The sequence below is a fragment of the Sebastes fasciatus genome, chromosome 4, assembly GCF_043250625.1.
Source record: "Sebastes fasciatus isolate fSebFas1 chromosome 4, fSebFas1.pri, whole genome shotgun sequence".
In the NCBI taxonomy this organism is placed as follows: Eukaryota; Metazoa; Chordata; class Actinopteri; order Perciformes; family Sebastidae; genus Sebastes; species Sebastes fasciatus.
Genome location: NC_133798.1, coordinates 15,134,192 through 15,153,077, shown reverse-complemented (window position 1 = coordinate 15,153,077; position 18,886 = coordinate 15,134,192). Strand labels below are relative to the sequence as shown.

The 18,886-nt window shown below is 42.6% G+C and overlaps 1 protein-coding gene across 1 annotated transcript; it reads left to right on the top strand.

The window, feature by feature from the left end:
- Nucleotides 1–5,891: 5,891 nt before the first annotated feature.
- On the top strand, nt 5,892–18,886 carry LOC141767067 (immunoglobulin superfamily member 22-like). The gene is made up of 25 exons (XM_074634314.1): nt 5,892–6,094; nt 6,953–7,087; nt 7,802–7,938; nt 9,257–9,356; nt 9,494–9,530; nt 9,829–10,000; nt 10,247–10,360; nt 10,452–10,614; nt 11,026–11,138; nt 11,374–11,536; nt 12,286–12,570; nt 12,676–12,800; nt 13,297–13,438; nt 13,672–13,879; nt 14,811–14,899; nt 14,995–15,297; nt 15,532–15,705; nt 15,831–15,959; nt 16,772–17,068; nt 17,158–17,246; nt 17,354–17,546; nt 17,771–18,073; nt 18,173–18,321; nt 18,462–18,642; nt 18,757–18,886. Exons 1-25 carry the CDS (start codon nt 5,911–5,913, stop codon nt 18,822–18,824), a joined length of 4,053 nt encoding a protein of 1,350 aa, XP_074490415.1. The 5' UTR covers nt 5,892–5,910; the 3' UTR covers nt 18,825–18,886.

Below are 18,886 nucleotides of genomic sequence, written 5' to 3'. Positions count from 1 at the left end.
ATAATAATGTATAGATCCCAAAATAGCCCATCTAATAAGGAATAATTCCACAACATTATTCATTATTCATATTAAACACTAATTGTTATTAGTTATTCTCAGACGGATATCGTTGTTTTGTATGTTTCGAGGTGCGTGTGTGAAGCGGCACTGTTCCGAAGCTTTGAATACCCTTGAATATTTCTCACCGAAGCTTAAAAAAATGGTATTCGAGACAGCCCTAGTATTTTTTGAGAATTCTACATCTGGCTCATGTGATACATGAACTAACTAGAAGTGCACTCCCCCCCGGATCGCCACCAAAATCTAATGGATTGTTCATTGTGCCACACCCCACCCCTCCAAAAAATGTTATTCAAATCCATCGCGGACTTTTGGAGTAATCCTCCAAATGGACAAACCAACAAATAAACCAACGCCGGTAAAAACATAACCTCCTTCCTAGGACTTCGGCCTTGGCAGAGGTAGTAATGGATCTGCTGTTAAAACTCAGTGACTACTTGACACTTTGATACGATGATGCTCTATTCTCTAAACACAAAAATGATACGTAATTGTAGGTAAATCATGAAGTAACAGTACATTCCTTGTAACAGCTCAGCGGGATGCATCACTTTCCTTGACCGGACAATGTATGTACAGACGTAGGCAAAGTTGTTGGTAACGTTCCGTTAAAGAGAGAAAAACCCACAATGGTCACTGAAATAACTTGAAACTGACAAAAGTAATAATAAATAAACATTTACTGAAAATTAACTAATGAAAATCAGCTGTTGCTTTTGAATTGTGGTTCAACAGAATCATTTTAAAAAACAAACTGATGAAACTGGCCTAGACAAAAATGATGGTAGCCCTAGAAAAGATGTAAAATAATGTGACCATAGGGACATGTTAAACTAAGGTGTGTCCTGTAATTAGCATCACAGGTGTCTTCAAACTTGTAATCAGTCAGTCTGCCTATTTAAAGGGTGAAAAGTAGTCACTGTGCTGTTTGGTATCATGGTGTGTACCACACTGAACATGGACCACAGAAAGCTAAGGAGAGAGTTGTCTCAGGAGATCAGAAAGAACATTATAGACCTTCATGTTAAAGGTAAAGGCTATAAGACCATCTCCAAGCAGCTTGACGTTCCTGTGACTACAGCTGCACATATTATTCAGAAGTTTAAGGTCCATGGGACTGTAGCCAACCTCCCTGGACGTGGCCGCAAGAGGAAAATTGATGACATATTGAAGAGACGGATAATACGAATGGTAACCAAAGAGCCCAGAACAACTTCCAAAGAGATTAGAGGTGAACTCCAAGGTCAAGGTACATCAGTGTCAGATCGCACCATCCGTCACTGTTTGAGCCAAAGTGGACTTAATGGAAGACAACCGAGGAGGACACCAAATCATAAAAAAGCGAGACTGGAATTTTCCAAAATGCATATTGACAAGCCACAAAGCTTCTGAGAGAATGTCCTTTGGACAGATGAGACAAAACTGGAGCTTTTTGGCAAGTCACATCAGCTCTATGTTCACAGACGAAGAGATGAAGCATCCAAAGAAAAGAACACTGTACCTAATGTGAAACATGGAGGAGGCTCGGTTATGTTATGGGGCTGCTTTGTTGCATCTGGCACAGGGTGTCTTGAATCTGTGCAGGGTGCAATGAAATCTCAAGACTATCAAGGCATTCTGGAGCGAAATGTGCTGCCCAGTGTCAGAAAGCTTGGTCTCAGTTGCAGGTCATGGGTCCTCAAACAGGATAATGACCCAAAACACAGCTAAAAACACCCAAGAATGGCTAAGAACAAAACATTGGACTATTCTGAAGTGGCCTTCTATGAGCCCTGATCTAAATCCTATTGAACATCTGTGGAAGGAGCTGAAACATGCAGTCTGGAGAAGGCACCCTTCAAACCTGAGACAGCTGGAGCAGTTTGCTCACGAGGAGTGGGCCAACATACCTGTCAACAGGTGCAGAAGTCTCATTGAGAGTTACAGAAATCACTTGATTGCAGTGATTGCCTCAAAAGGTTGTGCAACAAAATATTAAGTTAATGTTACCATCATTTTTGTCTAGGCCAGTTTCATTAGTTTGTTTTTTTAAATGATTCTGCTGAACCATAATTCAAAAACAATACCTGATTTTCATTAGTTCATTTTCAGTGAATTTTTATTTATTATTACTTTTGTCAGTTTCAAGTTATTTCAGTGATCATTGTGGGTTTTTCTCTCTTTAACGGAACGTTACCAACAACTTTGCCTACGTCTGTATACAGACGTATACAGACGTAGGCAAAGTTGTTGGTAACGTTCCGTTAAAGAGAGAAAAACCCACAATGATCACTGAAATAACTTGAAACTGACAAAAGTAATGATTAAGTGGTAAACACACAGTTGTCTGGATAATTGAAAATATTATTTGAAAAAAAATCTCAACAGTGTTTCACAAAGCATCTGTTGCCACCGCCACATGAATACATTAAAACCAGATAAATAATTGCAGCTCCAGTCAATGTGTGGAGGAGGTAAACAATCTGGGAACAGTTAGGCGTTGCCTTGAATATTAAATGATCCATATTGCAAATGTAATGTCACATTTGAATAAAAAATAAATCCATAATATAACCAAGAAAAATAACAGATTTTCATTTTTGAAATCTCAAAAAAGAATAAGCATTAATGTGGATTCAGGTCTTTATGAAGCATTTTCTCTTGTAAAAGGTGAACACATTGTTGTAAAATACTTAAAATGAAGAATAAGTCTTACCTTACTATAGCTTGTCAAAGCTCCACTCGGTTTTTCCTGTTTGGGAGCCAGAAAAATATGTTTCTTTCTCCATGTTAGCATTTCTCATACTCTATACTATACTCTACGTCTATTGGGGCTTGTCATCTTCTGTCTTGGCCACCAATGACTCGTTTTATTGTCTTTTTCTGCATTGAAGACATCAGGAGATACTTCAGTTTTGTTCATTTTGTCTTTTCTCTCTTTCTCTAACCATTGACTGTATATGACTAAAACTGTCTTTTACTAACTAATGGCCGTTAATGCCCATTAGCAAGCTAATTTGACAGGTGTTTATAATCATTTAACTAGCTAAATTGGGGGAACTCTCGCGAGATGGTTAAGGTAAGGCATTGACCTCGAAGGATAGGTCGTCGGGCAGCAAATCTCGCGAGAGTTTTTTTGCAGATCTCAGATCAGATTTCGCAATTTGCGGGGTACCTTCTAGACACGACCTTTAGCTAGCTAGTTTAATTAGATGGGCAGACTTTAACACTAAAGACTGATAAATTAGTCCTCCTTTACCCGTATATTCTTCTTTCTAGCTACAATTGCTTAACCTACAGAAATAACACATACATCAAAAATCATTTTTGATTAGAAATCATATATTTAATCTATGAATCCGCCTCTTCTTCCACCATGACGTGTTCTGGGCACCATCTTTGCTGATTTTATGATCCAATTAATTTACGACACAATGTGCTATTATACTGGGTCTAATCCAATATAATTCCATAAAATATATATATATATTTTTATAAATGTTATTATGAATATACATAATTAAATAAAACATGATGAACCATATAATAATTTGAATAATACAAACAAAATATAGAATTTAACAATGAAATTTGAAATAGACCAATACATTTTTAAAACTCAGCCCATTACTGTGAGATATTACTTTTATATTTACGTTATCCAGGCTGATTGGGGGAAATGGCGTGGTGAAATAACAACAGCCTTTGGGAAATTTCTGAAACAAAAACTAAATAAAAATAACCTGCAAAAAATCTGAAAAGAAGTAGAATTAAATACATTTGATGAGCAGCAATTGTATGGTTATATTACGGCTGTATTTTTTAATATGTTTATTTTTTATAATGTATTATTAATGAATTTAAAACTGAACATTGTGTCTGTGATTACCAATACTTACTAGGTTGCATTGCTGGTTTATCATGTGTTAGGGGTTGTCCTGTTGATGCTCTATCTCGTTGACCACAATAGTTCAGTGCTTGACAAGCTCACAACAGATGGTACGAGCCTCGAACATCCCCTGAAGAGGCCGTTCACACAAGGTCACAGACCAACAGAGAATGATAATACTGTATGTTATTTATTGCTTTAAACTTTTGCAACTTGTATTTTTAATGAACACTAGACCTCTGACACACTGACGCAGAAGATGTACTATACATCAGAGGCAAAACCTGCTAGAAACCCTCCATCACCACATGCTCCTTGGCGAACGTTAACGCTCTAAAATACTAGCCTGAGTCGGCCCACAGTGGACGCTCAATCTAATCGACCTGTGGGAAATATTAGCGTGATGTATTGGCAAACCCGGGACAGATCAGAGCCTTATTTGTCCAGAGACAAGACACAGCAGGTGTTTAATCTGAGTGCTCCAGCCTTGGCTCATCCACCAAAAAAGAACCAAGAAAGCAGTCGAGGCCGAGCCCGCAGGAACCCACTGAGAGGGGAGCAGTGTGTGGATTAAGAGCATCATAAGGGCTGGAAGCAGTTGAACCAGAAACCTGGGGCACTAGGCTGTGAGAAAGTCAAGGCTTTGCTGTAACAAGTAAGTTGGGTTGGCTGTGTGTCTTGGCTTTTCTGAAATAATAGAGCCAAGGGGGGAGTAAAAGAAAAAAATCTTTTTGCAATTTGCCATGCCGTATGCTGTGAGAAAGAGATCAAGAACAGCGAACAAAGAGGCGGAGATGTAGGAAGGAAAAAGAGATGTTCTTGTGTGAGACAGCAACCTGTTCAGCACTTTGTAGCTTCGAGTCACTCGCTACTCTTTTAGACTGTAGAGTTACACCATCAAAGAGTTTGCTGTGGTCGCGTAAAAACAACTTCCTTCAGTAGGTATCAAAGCTTATACGGAACTAATTAGTTCACAAACCCCAACATGTAGTGTATTTGCTGCAGGAAGCAAAATTTACATTTTCCATTCAGAGACTAATCTTGTGGTTAATTGTTCCTTTGGCTTCTGAAGTCACATTTATGTGCCAAAACCAGACTGTTACTGAAAAAAAACAATCTGCATTTTGATACTGGCTCACAAATATAGACATGATCACTGTGCTTAATGTGAGGTTTTGTTTTCTTAGTATTGAAATTTCATAAGTAGGTGGAGTGAGTGATACATTTTTAATTAAAAAAAGAGATAGAGTTTGACACTTGCTTGCAATTGGCTTTGAACAGTTGTAATGTGTGTAATCTTCTTCCTTCAGCCACTAGTGGATACATTATGTGCAGGAAAAGATGCACATACACACAAATGCACGGCTGAAAGAAATAAAGAAATGGGGACTGGGCATGAGAGAGGAATCCAAATTCAAAGTACGAGAGGAAGAGCACAGTTCATCAGTGGTACAAACACAATGCTTTATCTCACACAGCAGGTGTGTGGATTACCTTTTTAATTGGATCTTTGTACGAGCCTGGCAAAGGCAAAGGACCATTGTAGTCACTGTTGAAAGGCGTATGATAGAGCAGGGGAACGGCGCGGGGCGAGCAGAGGAAGGGAGGCGAGTTTCAATCATTTTTGGTGCATGCTTTTGGAAACACAAACGCAATTATCCTCCAAGCAAAGCGAACACTCAAGCATAGTGCAAGTACACAAACATAATGTCTGCTCTGAACATCCACCTTTGTTATCTGAGTACACTATAGGATATTAGCAGTGTGTGAATTTAGAGAGGATGGTTAGGACTGTCCTCTGGGCCCTCTGGACGCTCTTATCTACTGGAAGCTATATATCAGGACCAAAAGCTGTTATACACAACAAGACCCAGTGGAATTAGGAGTCAAATGAGTGCTTTCTTATTTCCAAAACTATCATTTCACATCTCTAATTGTGTTTGTCACAACCAGGCACACATCGGCACTACATCATCATAATGGCAGCAGAGCTCCTCCAGGCCACCGGGGGCAGAATGGAGCAGATGGAGCAGCATGTGGGTAAGGTGAGGCAGGTGTCAGATATGCAAATGTCCTCCTCATCCACCTCCTCCACCTTCACCTCCTCCATGGGCTCCACCAGGCTGCGGAAAGTCTCTCAGGGCTTGTCAAGGACCATGGAAGGTAGAAATTACCCACCAAGATCATCTCACCATCTGCCATGCTTTCTAATATAACCTTCTTAATTATGAGACATGACATGCAGGACCCTCATCATTACAATAAACAAAAGTGTCATAATTGATAAACGTAAGATGGTTAAAATAGTAGCTTTACAGGAACAGTGTGTAACATTTCAGGGGATCTATTTGCAGAAATGGGATATAATATTCATAACTATGTTTTCATTAGTGTATGATCACATATGATCATATCTACATAGAGAGCGGATCCTCTTCACTGAGTCGGAACGGACAGATTAAACACTGGCTCTAGAGAGAGCCTTTCACGTTTTTACGATACCTGAAGGCCACCGTAATTCCCCGACACGCCTGTGAAACCATGGTACCGCCATCCGCCATCCTGCTCCTAAAGTAGTGTTATTATGGTAAGGATGGCCTCTGAGCGAGGCGAACGGCGTTACCACGGTTTTCCCATTTGGCATTCCTCACGTTACTGTAGTCTTGGAAAGGCAGGTGTGATCGGAAGGCTACTCAAGTGGTTGCAATCTGCAACCTCGCCACAAGATGCCACCAAATCTTACACACTGTCCCTTTAACTGACATTTCTTTCCTGTTCCACTGTGCAGAACATTGTCTTTTTCTGCTGAAATCTCAGAGCACATTGGGAACTAAATATTGTTAGGCTGCCATTTTAAGCTCACTGCAAATACAGACCAACAATAAAGCTAATAAACGACATTATTTCTGTACTACCGTGCAACAAAAGACATTCAAAGTCATGATGATAATATCACATTTGAATGTGAGGCAGCTCTGTTTGTTCATGGTTATGATGTGGATGTCCTTTATGCTCCTTCAGAGCACGCTGGGGTTCAGCGCAAGACCTCCGCCGTGGTGGAGTCCTTCAGCCAGGTGCAGAAAAACCCCCAGATCCCCGAGGGAGAGTCTGTCCCAGATTTTGAGGAGAAGCTGCGCCCCGTCACTGCCCAAGAGGGTGAGGTGAACCGACCCCTCATTTGAAATTTCAAGAAACGCCCTTTTGCGTCCCCTAATATCTCTCTTCACATTGCATTATAAACAACTGTGGGCCCTTGAGACTATGAGAGAGCTATGTGGAAGCTAATTTTAGATCCTTACCCATAGTTTGCCTAGAAACTCAAGATGACACAAGCTAAACTCCACTGGGAGGTAAAAGTTTGCTGCTATGTGTGAACTTTAGACAACCATTTGGCTCTCTGGGGGAAGGTACTGTAAATCCACTCAGATCAAAGTCCTTCTACTTCACAAAGCTAAAAGATACTGTGATAGGGTTTGAGTGATGCTCGTGACCTCCATGCTCATGCTGCTCCTGCTGAATACTAGTGCCTCTTCTGCATAAACTGTAGGTGTCTGAGCCTTACTCACCTCGGCTCTACCTGTGAATTATAGATTAAGAGACCTGAACCGTCACAATATGCAGAACACTGCAGAGTAGCCATAACATTAGCATTCATGGGTGGACCTTAAACATGCTGGTCCTCAAAAGGACAACAGGAAAAGGTAAGATAGGGACAATTGATCTGATGTATTTTGAATGTTTATTCTCATCGCTCCAATTGGATTTAATGTTATGTTTGTTAAAAATAATTGATAATGAGCCACAGTAGTTACTCTGCAGCTCAGTATTCTTATGCAGATAACATGCATTAACCTGATCTGTCATTCATAGGTGACAACGCTGTATTCAAGGCCAAGGTGACGGGGAAGCCCCAGCCCAGTGTTAACTGGGAACGAGCCAGCAGATCCCCACTTTCTGATGCCGCTAAAACTTTCTATGACAACATAAACAATCAGCACATACTCAAGGTTTGTCACTATAACTACACAGTTTAAAGAGGACCTATTATGCTTTTGTGCTTTTTCCCTTTCCTTTAGTGTGTTATATAGTTGTTTGTTCATGTAAATGGTCTGCAAAGTTACGAAGTCCAACCTCCTGGCCAAAGGGAGTTTGAAAACAAACACAAGACTGTGATTAAAGACAACAATGGTCCTGATACAAAAATGAGGTTTGCGTTGATTCGGATTGAGTCTCTTTCTTTCCTGTGATATATTAAAAGGTTGAACGGTAGCTTTGGTCTCCAGGGCCCGAGTCTCTGCTGTACTCTGCTCCTCTGCCTGCTTGCCTTCACTCAGCTCGCTCCACCTCACGTGCATGCGCGCACACTACACACTGCAGAAGACTTCGTAGCTCTGAGAATATCTAGTGAATGTACAGTGGACGTTTGTGCAGAAATAAATGCTGCAGCTCCTCCAGACCAACAGAGGTTTTCCGTGTCTTGTGAAGTGATGGGGCTCCGCAACGAGTTACGTTATCGTCTCAGTTAACATTACTGCCAAGCATGTGAAATATAGAGTGATATTGTGGTTTTAGCGAACGTGTGTCGACTGTTTTTGACGGATGCTCGCTCACATTCAGTTAGCGCATGCACACGGGCAAGCGCGAGCAACAGGACGCTGACTTTCGTTGACTTAACGGCCACAGGTGTTGCTGTTATAACCAATTTCTGATTCTTACAAACAGTCCTTGTAAAAATACCGAACTTTTCCAAACTTAGCCAGGTGTGATCGGAGCACCAGTATCTTCAAGCGTTATTTTAATAACTCCACCTGCATTTACCAAAATACAGTATATAGTCAAAACCCGTTGCTTTAAAAGGTGAATGTGACCATAACTCTCTGAACAGCCTATCATTAAGCTGAGGGACTCTGCCATCTTGGTTCTGTCGACTCAGAAGGCGCACCATGCATCATGAGGAAAAGTAGATAGAAAGAAAAAAAAAACTCTCTGATCCTTTTATCTATAACCACTCTGGAGTGGATTTAGCGCTTTCTCTGTACCAGCCGGGGAGCTTAAGTGAAGCTTAAATAGCTATTATAAAGCAATTAACTTGTGGGTGCTGACATATGCATCTCCCCTTGCCATCTGTTTCTCTGGTGAGGGATGACTGTTAAGTTGCAGCGCTAAATGTTTACTGGGTATTCCCAGCATGGCACTGCCTCCTTCTGCTCCCCATAAGAACTGCAATGGGATTTAAAGTGACCGGACGATGTAATGACAGTATGACAGGAAGCAACAAGCAATCGTTCACTATATGTAACCTGTAATGATTTCCCTCCATTCCAGATGAAAAACCTGAACCTGGAAGATGCTGATGTCTACAAGTGTGTTGCCTCCAACGAGCACGGAGAAGCCACCTACTCTATATCCCTCATTGTTACAGAAAGTGAGTCTAGCCATTTCATATCATACAATGTGTGAACCTTTCTTAGTCCTGATAGTTATTTAGAAGCTTTCAGCTTTAGTTTATGTGCTATTTTCACTCAGTGCCTCAGGTTAAGGTGCTTCTGTCTTTGTTTCTAGATCCAGCGTTGGACTTCAAAAAGATGCTGAAGAAACGGTAGGAGCACAAGCCTGTTGTCTAACGCTAGCCCTGACACTCCCAAAACCTGTCACGATGTGATGGAGCTTCCTCTGATCCACCCCCAGATCCTTTTTTTTTCTTTGCATGCATCCAGAAATATCTACAGGACGAGATCTAAAGAGCTGCGGTGTTGCCGCAGGGGCAGAGGAAGATGAGCTGTCATCGCACATATATATGCACGCTGTCAGACATACTGTCAAACATGCATACATGTACACACACATAAACTTTTGCATGTAAACACACATGCATATTTTGTTTCCTCCCCGTGCAGCAGTGTGGGGAAGAGAGCGGAGAAGAGGCCTCCTACGGAGGAGGAGATGCTAAAGATCCTGGCTGGAGCTGACAAGAAGGACTACGAGAAGATCTGTGCCGAGCACGGCTTCACCGACTTCAGAGGCATCCTCAAGAAGCTGAAGGAGATGAAGAAGAAAGAGGAGGTGGAGGTGGGCCTGTCATACAGAGAGCTTGTTCACGTACCGCAGGATCACATAAGCAAGAAAAGGTTTGGGATGTGATATGAAAAACAGCTTAAAATAGAGCAGAATAGAAAAGGGGGGAAAAATGTCACACAGCCATGACAACAAAGGTATGTCACGTAGCAACGCTCAAGTCAACTAATGTGAAGATGGGGAAGAAATTGTGGTGTGTTTAAAATCTTTGTGTTTGATCATTTGATATATTTTTTCCAGATGGTACGTGTGCTGAAACCCCTGGAGGACATCACCGCCACAGCTGACACCAGCGTTATCTTTGACACCATCCTGGAACTGAAGGATCCCAACATCAGGATGCACTGGTTTCTGGTAAAACTTGATGTGTCTGCCTGCTGTGTTTTCAAAGTTTGCACATATGGCTGAGTTCCCCCCTCATCGAGGCATTTTGTTTATGATTCAGGGAGCAGAGCTGCTGCGGATCGAGTACTCTCACGGGAAATACGAAGTGAAACAGATGGGAACCAAACACATGCTGTGCATTTCTAGCGTGAGCCTCAGTGACACGGGCACCTACACTCTGCAGGTTGCAGACAAGAGACTGTCAGCCAGGCTTAACGTCATAGGCAAGTGCAGAATGGGACTCGAGTCCTTCCCTCCGCTCATAACTCAGGGAGACAATATCCTCAATGACTGCATTACCTGCTGTTTGTGTCACTTTTTATTCTTTTTGTTCCTTGTCCCGTCTCTCATCCCTCATTCCATCTACAGGACAAAAATAGACAAAATTCCTCTTTTTGTTGTTTGTTTTTTGACCAGTCAGAGATGGTTTTCTCTCTTTGGGGCCTTTCTTAGTCGTCTCATATTTCTCTGAACACCCACATATCAAAGCACTGTTTGCCAGACATCTTTTGCAGCTTACAAAATGCTGTTATTTGGCATTAAATCCTTTTCAGTGAGTTATTTATATGATTCAGTCTATAGACTTTTAAATCATATGATTAGAACGCCTTTTTCCTCTCCTATCTCTCCTTCAGATGAACCTCTGAAATTCCTGTCTGACTTCAAGCCCAAGAAAGTGACGGAGCGCGAGACGGCCACGTTCGAGATCCGTCTCTCTAAGAAGACCGATTCACCGCTCATCTGGAAGGTTTGTAGGCGACTCAAAAAGACACACCGAAGGACTTAAATACACTTTACACAAGCATATAATATCCCCTCTAGGATTAGATTTAAGAATTTGCTCTCTGGTAACATTTCTGGGAGTTTTCGGCATCTAGGTCATGAAAAGAACACACAAATGTACTGACAATATTCTAGGCATACCAGGGAAATACACATGATCGAAAAGAAGTGTTTCCCCAGAAGTGTTTGTATTTCGGCAGGTAAAGGGAAAGGAAGTAAAAAGAGATGAGAAGTTCGACGTGTCCCTGTCAGAGGATGGTCTGACCTATACCTTGAAGATTAAGGACGTGAAAGTCAGCGACACCGGAGACCACACCATCAGCATCGGAGACCTCACCGCCACCGTGCCACTTTTCATTGAACGTGCGGATCACAGTATTTTATAAGCCTCACCCTCATAAAAAACTTTTTTTGTTATGCTTTTGTTATGTTTTGTTTTTTCCCAAAAGGGCCGTGTCTTCCTGTTTTAGTGGAGCTAGCATTTCTAAGAAAACAAACTTCCCCCCTCAGACTCAGCAGAGATGAGCCGTTACTGCCTTATTTCCCTCCCCTGAGATTAGAGACTCCGTTCCTTCATAGCTATGCTAAACAACATCATCTCCCCTCTATTGTCCAAATGAAGACGTATGGGTAGCATAATAAATCCTCCCTCCTAGTGCCGAGTTGAAAGTAATCCAACCAAATCCCTCCTCACAACAAGCTCATTTATTACGGCTGTGTCTAACAAGATGCTTACTTGCCCAAGGTGCAAGCTGGGGCATGTAAATATCTTCACAAGGACATGTGGCTGTCCTCTGGGGTTGCAGGAACAGAAGCATAGTAATTGAGGTTGTGTTAATCACAGTTATTCATGAGTAGACTATATTTCTTGTTCTTTAACTATAAGTCATTAATGAAGATCTGCTGTATGTGTCGGGACTGAATATAAAGAACAAACCTAATAAGTTGGCACAAAATTCAATTCTCTTCACCCTATAATCCTGTTTTTTCATTTTTTAATGTGATTAAACTCATTTTGCATGTGTTTATAGTGCAGAAATTACCCAAAAAGTTAAATTGAAGCATAGTAAAGGCCAAATAAACCCTAAAGGGACTCTCTTCATTTTATCCAGGGATTCCCATCAAGTTTACCGGCCCCTTGAAAAACGTCCGTGTGCAGGAGAGAGGCCAGGCCCGCCTGGAGTGTGAGATGAGCTCCAAGGACGTGCACATTCGTTGGCTGAAAGACGGGTGCGACATCACCGCGAGTCGTCGCTACATCTTCATGCACGAGGGAAAGAGGGCAGAGGTCATCATCGAGGACTGTGAGCTGACAGACGAGGGAAAGTACTCTGTCATCTGCACTCAGGACAACGACACTCACGAATACGTCACTTCTGCCTGTCTGACTGTGGAAGGTAATGATTTCTGTCCGTCTGGAGTAATTTTTCAGTATTTAAAGTCTAACATCGGAACATTATTGAGTAATAAATAACATCCATTTGTTCTTTTTCTGCTGCCAGAGCGTTTTGCCTTGGTGAAGAGGGGTATGTCAGATGCTCAGTATCCTACAGGCTCCCCTGCGGAGCTGTGTGTCGTCCTTGATGATGAGAAAGTGGACGGAGTGTGGCTGAAAGATGGAGTGGAGGTGAGAGACAATACGAGACGGGAGGAAAGGGTTGGAGTCCTCTTGTTGGTCCTCAAATGCACCCTTCTTCTGTCAATTGATGTGGCAAATCTTTGGTTTCTTTCACTCTCATACATAATGGCATGCAAACACTTGGCAGTAGTGTAGCTCCAGTTATGGCGATCTCAACAACTATGGGATGGACTGATGGATATCCACGAAATTTGGCACAGATATATCCATGGTGCCCCGAGGATGAATCGTAATGACATGGTTAGCGTGCTAACATCAGGAAAAGCACAAGTAAAGCCTCACAGAGCCGCCAGCATGACTGTAGATTCTTGGTCGTGTTAAAGTGACACACAACCTCAATGCCATAGCCAAAAAACCTTGAAATCTTTGATATCGTCACCATTTTAATCAAGTTTTATCAGCTAAGTTCTATCACCCCTCACACACTTCTCTTTTGGATCATTTATTTCCCATCAATACATAATATATGTGTTCCATTTGACAGATTTCGGAGCTGAGGGGGGTTCAGGTGGTCAAACAGGGAGCCGTTCACAAGCTGATCTTCTCTGGGGTGACTGATGCTCATGAGGGCAAGTACACCTTCAGAGCCAAGGGGGCTGAGAGCGAGGCTGTACTCACTATTGCAGGTTTGTATTTATATTTGACATTTGAGTATGTATTCACAGGTGGGAAAGAGACTTGCTGGAAGAACCTGTCATATAACCAAACACAGTTGATTTTTTTTGATACTACCACAAGGAGTTTTTAAACCCTTCACACTAAAGCTAACCAACCCTATACTGAAAACTACTTTAAACCACAATGACATTCAAATAAAACACCCATAAAAAAAAACACCCCAATCTACCTATTTCCCCAGACCCTCCAGAAATTGATTCCTCTGTGCTGGACTTGTTGGGAGCCCGACCTGTGACTGTGAAGGCCGGCCAGACAGCCACCATTAAGATCCCCTTCAAAGGCAAACCGCCTCCCAAGGTCACCTGGTACAGGGACGGCGTGGAAGTCACCGAGGACGAGAGGACCAAGGTGGAGAGGACAGCTGACGGCACCTCACTGGTGCTCAGCAGGTGCGTGAGCAGAGAAGGGCGAGTAGCAACTCATAATGTAAAAACTGTGCATACAAAATGTGTTGTTCTGGGGTGTGTCTTGGTTTGGTTGTACTAAGCAGAAACATATCAAAAACTTGGAGTTGTTATCTGGTCACTTTTTCAGAATTGATTCAAGAAATCAATATAAATTTGGGAGGGCACTGTCAGTTTAGTGTTACAAACACAGCTAAATGTTTCTTTCCAAAGAAAGAATACCTTTTTTCTCATGTGTCTCCGGAGAAGTTTCACCACCATTCAAGTTGTTTTCATTTTGGTTTTCTTTTTTGATTTCTCGTACTCGAGATTCAAAAATACAAGTGGGCGTCTTTACAATAGGGGCAGGTGGGGAGCAACCCCACCAGATGGCGTTGTTGTACAGAAGATCTGGAGCTTGTTGGGACTAAACCTAAATATAGAAAATCCACAAATTCAACTTTTTTCATCGGCATCAGATTTAAGTCACACGTTAAAATACACATTGTAATGATAGTGTTGAGGCAAGGTAAACACATTCACTGTATTTGTAACCAACCACAGGTGGTGATGAAGACAAGGAGAGTACTCTTTTTTTAAATTATTACAATATGTGCTGAATTCATTACATTATTCAACTATTTTTGCTTAGTTTATAATGTAATAATGTTCTCATAATATATATATAACTTATTACACTATGTACATAACTGTTATTATGTTATGCACTCATTGTTTCCTTGCATTATGTGCTGATTATTACATTATGAGCTTTTATTACATTTAAATTATTACATTATGTGCAGTTATTACATTATGAGTTGCTCCAGGCCGCCATCCACTCCTCATATTTGAGGATCTTTTCCAAAGGTCATACACATATTAAAATACAGATACACATTTCTAAACATTTCCTCTCACTTTGCCTGTTTACTAGATGTGTGCGAGAAGACAGTGGAGCGATTACGCTGCGTCTGAAGAGTGACTGTGGCACTGCAGTCGCCAACCTGCACCTCAATGTGATTGGTGGGTCAACAACGCATATTTGGCAAAGTTAAAGCAGTTTCCTTTAAGGCAGATTTTAAATACTTAACGCATGTTTTTTGCCACACTCCCCCCAGACCATCCTAAACCTCCTCAAGGGAAAGTGGAATTCCTCGAGCTGTCGGGAAAGTGCATCAAGATGAAGTGGAAGGCTCCGCGGGACAATGGGGGTAAGCAAGTTACCAGCTTTGTGATTGAACGACGTGTGGCAGGTAAGAAGTCCTGGACCAGGGTTGGTGAAGTGGACAGCGGTACCACCATCTTCAGCGATGACAAAGTGGAGGAGGGCCAGGCGTACCAGTATCGCATCAGGGCCGTCAACGTGGAGGGAATGAGTGACCCTCTGGAGACGGAGGAGGTGCGCGCAGGAGAGCCCGCAGGTGAGAGCTCATTTTATGTAATGCCATCGTCAAAATCATCTCTCAAAACATCCAAGTGTCTAAAGTTAGACAGAAGAGAGAAGTGTTTTAGGGGTAAAGAGGTGAGACTTGTAATCACCATCCTTGTCCTCCTTGTCCATTATCATCACAGCCATTAAAATGATGTCATCGTATAACTCCCCTTCTTTACCAACTCCTTTTTTTTCTTGCATCTGTTTAAATCCATTTACCCAGAGCCTCCAGGCACAGCGTCCCAGCCCCAGGTGTCTAACATAACCAAGAACACTATGACGGTGAGCTGGACACCTCCAGGTGATGATGGGGGAGCGCCAGTCCTGGGCTACATCCTGGAGAGGAGGAAGAAGGGGAGTAACATGTGGTTACAGGTCAATAAGGAGATGCTCACAGGTCAGACTATCAAGCAATCGTGTTGTGTTGTTGTACATTAAACCTGAATGTTGACAGCACATACAACCTCTATTTTCTGTTACGTTTCAATACATTTAATTTTGTATCTGTATTTTTATTTTCAGATACAAAATTCATGGTGGCAGGGCTGGTGGATGATGTGGAGTATGAGTTCAGGGTCACCAGTATAAACAGGGCTGGAGCCGGCAGTCCCAGCACCATTTCTAACGCTGTCCTGGCCAAAGACCCAATAAGTGAGTCCTTCACTGCCTCCTTCATTTTCTCTCCTCCCTTCCCTCTCTGTATCCATATTATCTAGACCAGTGATTCTCAAAGGGGGGTCTGTGTCACCCTATCAGGGGGTCCACGAAATAATTTTGCTACAAATTATGAAATTGTGCTGTATCATTAAAAAGTGCATATCTTCAGATGGGGACCATTTGCACCAATAAAACAAGCATGTTGTGTCCATTACTCCCTTTGGACCAATAGAAACTCTAATATGATTGTGACACACAGCAATAAGTTCATTATTTTTAAGTTGAAGCACCGACTGAAAGTCAGCTTTAGACCGGTAAGTTTAAAGATCTGGATTTATTAGGACTATGCCAGTCTTGCTCCTGTTCATTTTCTGAAAGCTCTTAAGATCGATTACTTGAAGTGTAGGCTATACATCCTGTCAAGTTGAGTCCAAATGCAATTTGGACAAAATCCCCTTCTGTTTAAAAGATATATAGGTGGTATCAAAATTCAATAACATTGCAAATTTCCATGCTGTGGGACAAATAAAGGATCATCTCATCTTATCTTAACATGATTCAAATTGAAATGTGTTTCTGTTATATCACTATGAAACAGGTCTTAAGAACTTATGTTGAAAAGTTTTCAAATACAAATAGTTCCAATGGCATCTAAGAGTACAAATGGTAGAAAGCATTATGCTTAATCACTGTTACGATTAAGAGGGGGTCCTCTGGAAAATGTTCTCCCCTGTAAAAAAGTTTGAGAACCCCTGATCTAGACAATCTAACGTATAAATATATTATTACTATCTTTTCTCTTGTAGGAGCTCCTGGCCTGGTGAGGAACCTGTGTGTGTCTGATTCCACAAACTCCTCCATCTCTCTGAGGTGGACTCCTCCAGAGCAGGGAGACGGGCCCTCGGGTTACATCCTAGAGGTTCGCCCTGAAGATGCCAAAGAGTGGACAAAAGCCACCAAGATCCCCATCGCTGGCACTGCCTTCAATGTGGGAGGACTTCAAGAGCAGAGGAAGTACCACTTCCGTATCCGGGCTGTCAATGAAGGAGGGTTGGGGGAGCCCATTGAGCTGTTGGAGGGTGTACTGGCCATGCCTCCACCTGGTAATATCACTGCATTCTCTTCTAGCCTCCTTTTTCCTCAACTAAGTTTTATTTTTTCTATTCAATTTTTGTATTTTTCCCCCATACAGTGGCACCCAGGTTTGATCTCCAAGGGAAGCTGAAGAACCAGATGGTGATCCGAGCCGGAGCGGCACTTTGCCTTCACCTCAGCTTCACTGTAAGACTCTGATTATTTACTCAGAATTTAGCAATGTTCCTTTAAGCCACCGTACCAGAATGATCCACATATTACCCCTCGATCCTGCCCTTCTTCACCCCTTACAGGCTTCACCTCCCCCAGTGGTAACCTGGTTCAAGGATGGCATCATCACTACAGGACAGGAAGTCATCACCAAGAGCAAGAATCACTCCCAGTTCCTCATTTCCACCTCGCAGCGATCCGACTCTGGCGTCTACCGCGTACATCTGAAGAACGACAACGGAGAGGCTCGCTATGATGTCAATGTCAGGGTTACGGGTGAGTGACGAAGGCTCCATTGTATATGGGTGTAGTCTTTTTAACATTTGCATACTGTAATTTATCTCACAATGTAGTTCCTCAAAGTATATAGAGGTTACATTTCCACATCGGCTTCAATGGCTTTTGTGGAGTGATATTTCAAATCATTGGAGTGGCTTTGGCTTAAATCAAATATTCCTCCTCCTCATCACCTTCCGTCTGTATTGACCTCCGTCCCTCAGACTTTCCTCGACCTCCGAAGAACCTCCGCCTGGAAGAGGATGTTCCGGGCACGGCGACCCTGCTGTGGGATCACACCCCGGACCTGGCCGCCGCCGCCGATGGAGCACATTACGTCATCCTCAAACGTGACACCAGCACCACGTCCTGGTTCACCGTGGCCGAGCGCGTCTTCAGCAGCAAGTACACCGTCACCGGACTGTTTCCCGGAAGGAAGTACTACTTCCGAGTCATTGCGCAGAACTCCATCGGAGACAGCGACCCTTTGGACTTGAAGGAACCCCTCATCATCGCAAAGGAGAAAGGTGAGAAGGGAAGAAGTTTGATTTTATCAAATGAATACTCATTTGCTTGTATTTCTTTCTGTATGTGTGCATTTATGTGTTTGTGCGTCTGTGTCTAAGAGGGCATCAGAGGCCTTCGTTTGAGGGAATTTGTCTCAAAGGCACGTCAGGTGAAACCAACGTTCCTGCTGCCGCTGAAGGACCACGCTGTTCGCAGAGGCCACGACTGCACTATGAGCTGTGCCTATCAGGGCATGCCAACACCACAGGTAAGAAGGACAATGCTACTGATATCAGTGTGGTGCATCTACCTGAAACATCTGTGCATTAATGAAACACTTGTGTGTACCATTGATATCGTCCCCCACCACCTAAAGTAATAATAATATTGGTAATTCCCCATGCACAGGCCTGTTGGTATAAGGGAGGAACGAAGATCTCGGGCTCCCCTCAGTTTTGGCAGAGCACAGCCAACGGAGTGTGCACCCTGGTCATCCCCACCTGTGGAGCCAGTGATGGCGGAGAATACACGTTGAAGCTGGAGAACCCTCTGGGGACGGCCAAGTGCTCCTGTAACCTGGTGATATTTGGTAGGTTTTGAGAGAGAGAGAGAGAGAGAGGGAGAGAAGTGGAATGATGGTTTAATACCCCAAAAGTGTTTATTTTTACTAATTCTTTATCTTTCTGCTTGTGGTGTCTTCCAGATAAAGACGACAAGGGTCTGTTGGAGAGCCTGACCAAGCAGGCAAACAATGAGAAGCTTATTTTGTAAGAAGTCTACTTCACCCATCGCCATGACAGATGCACTTTGATTGGCCACTCACCTTATGCTGC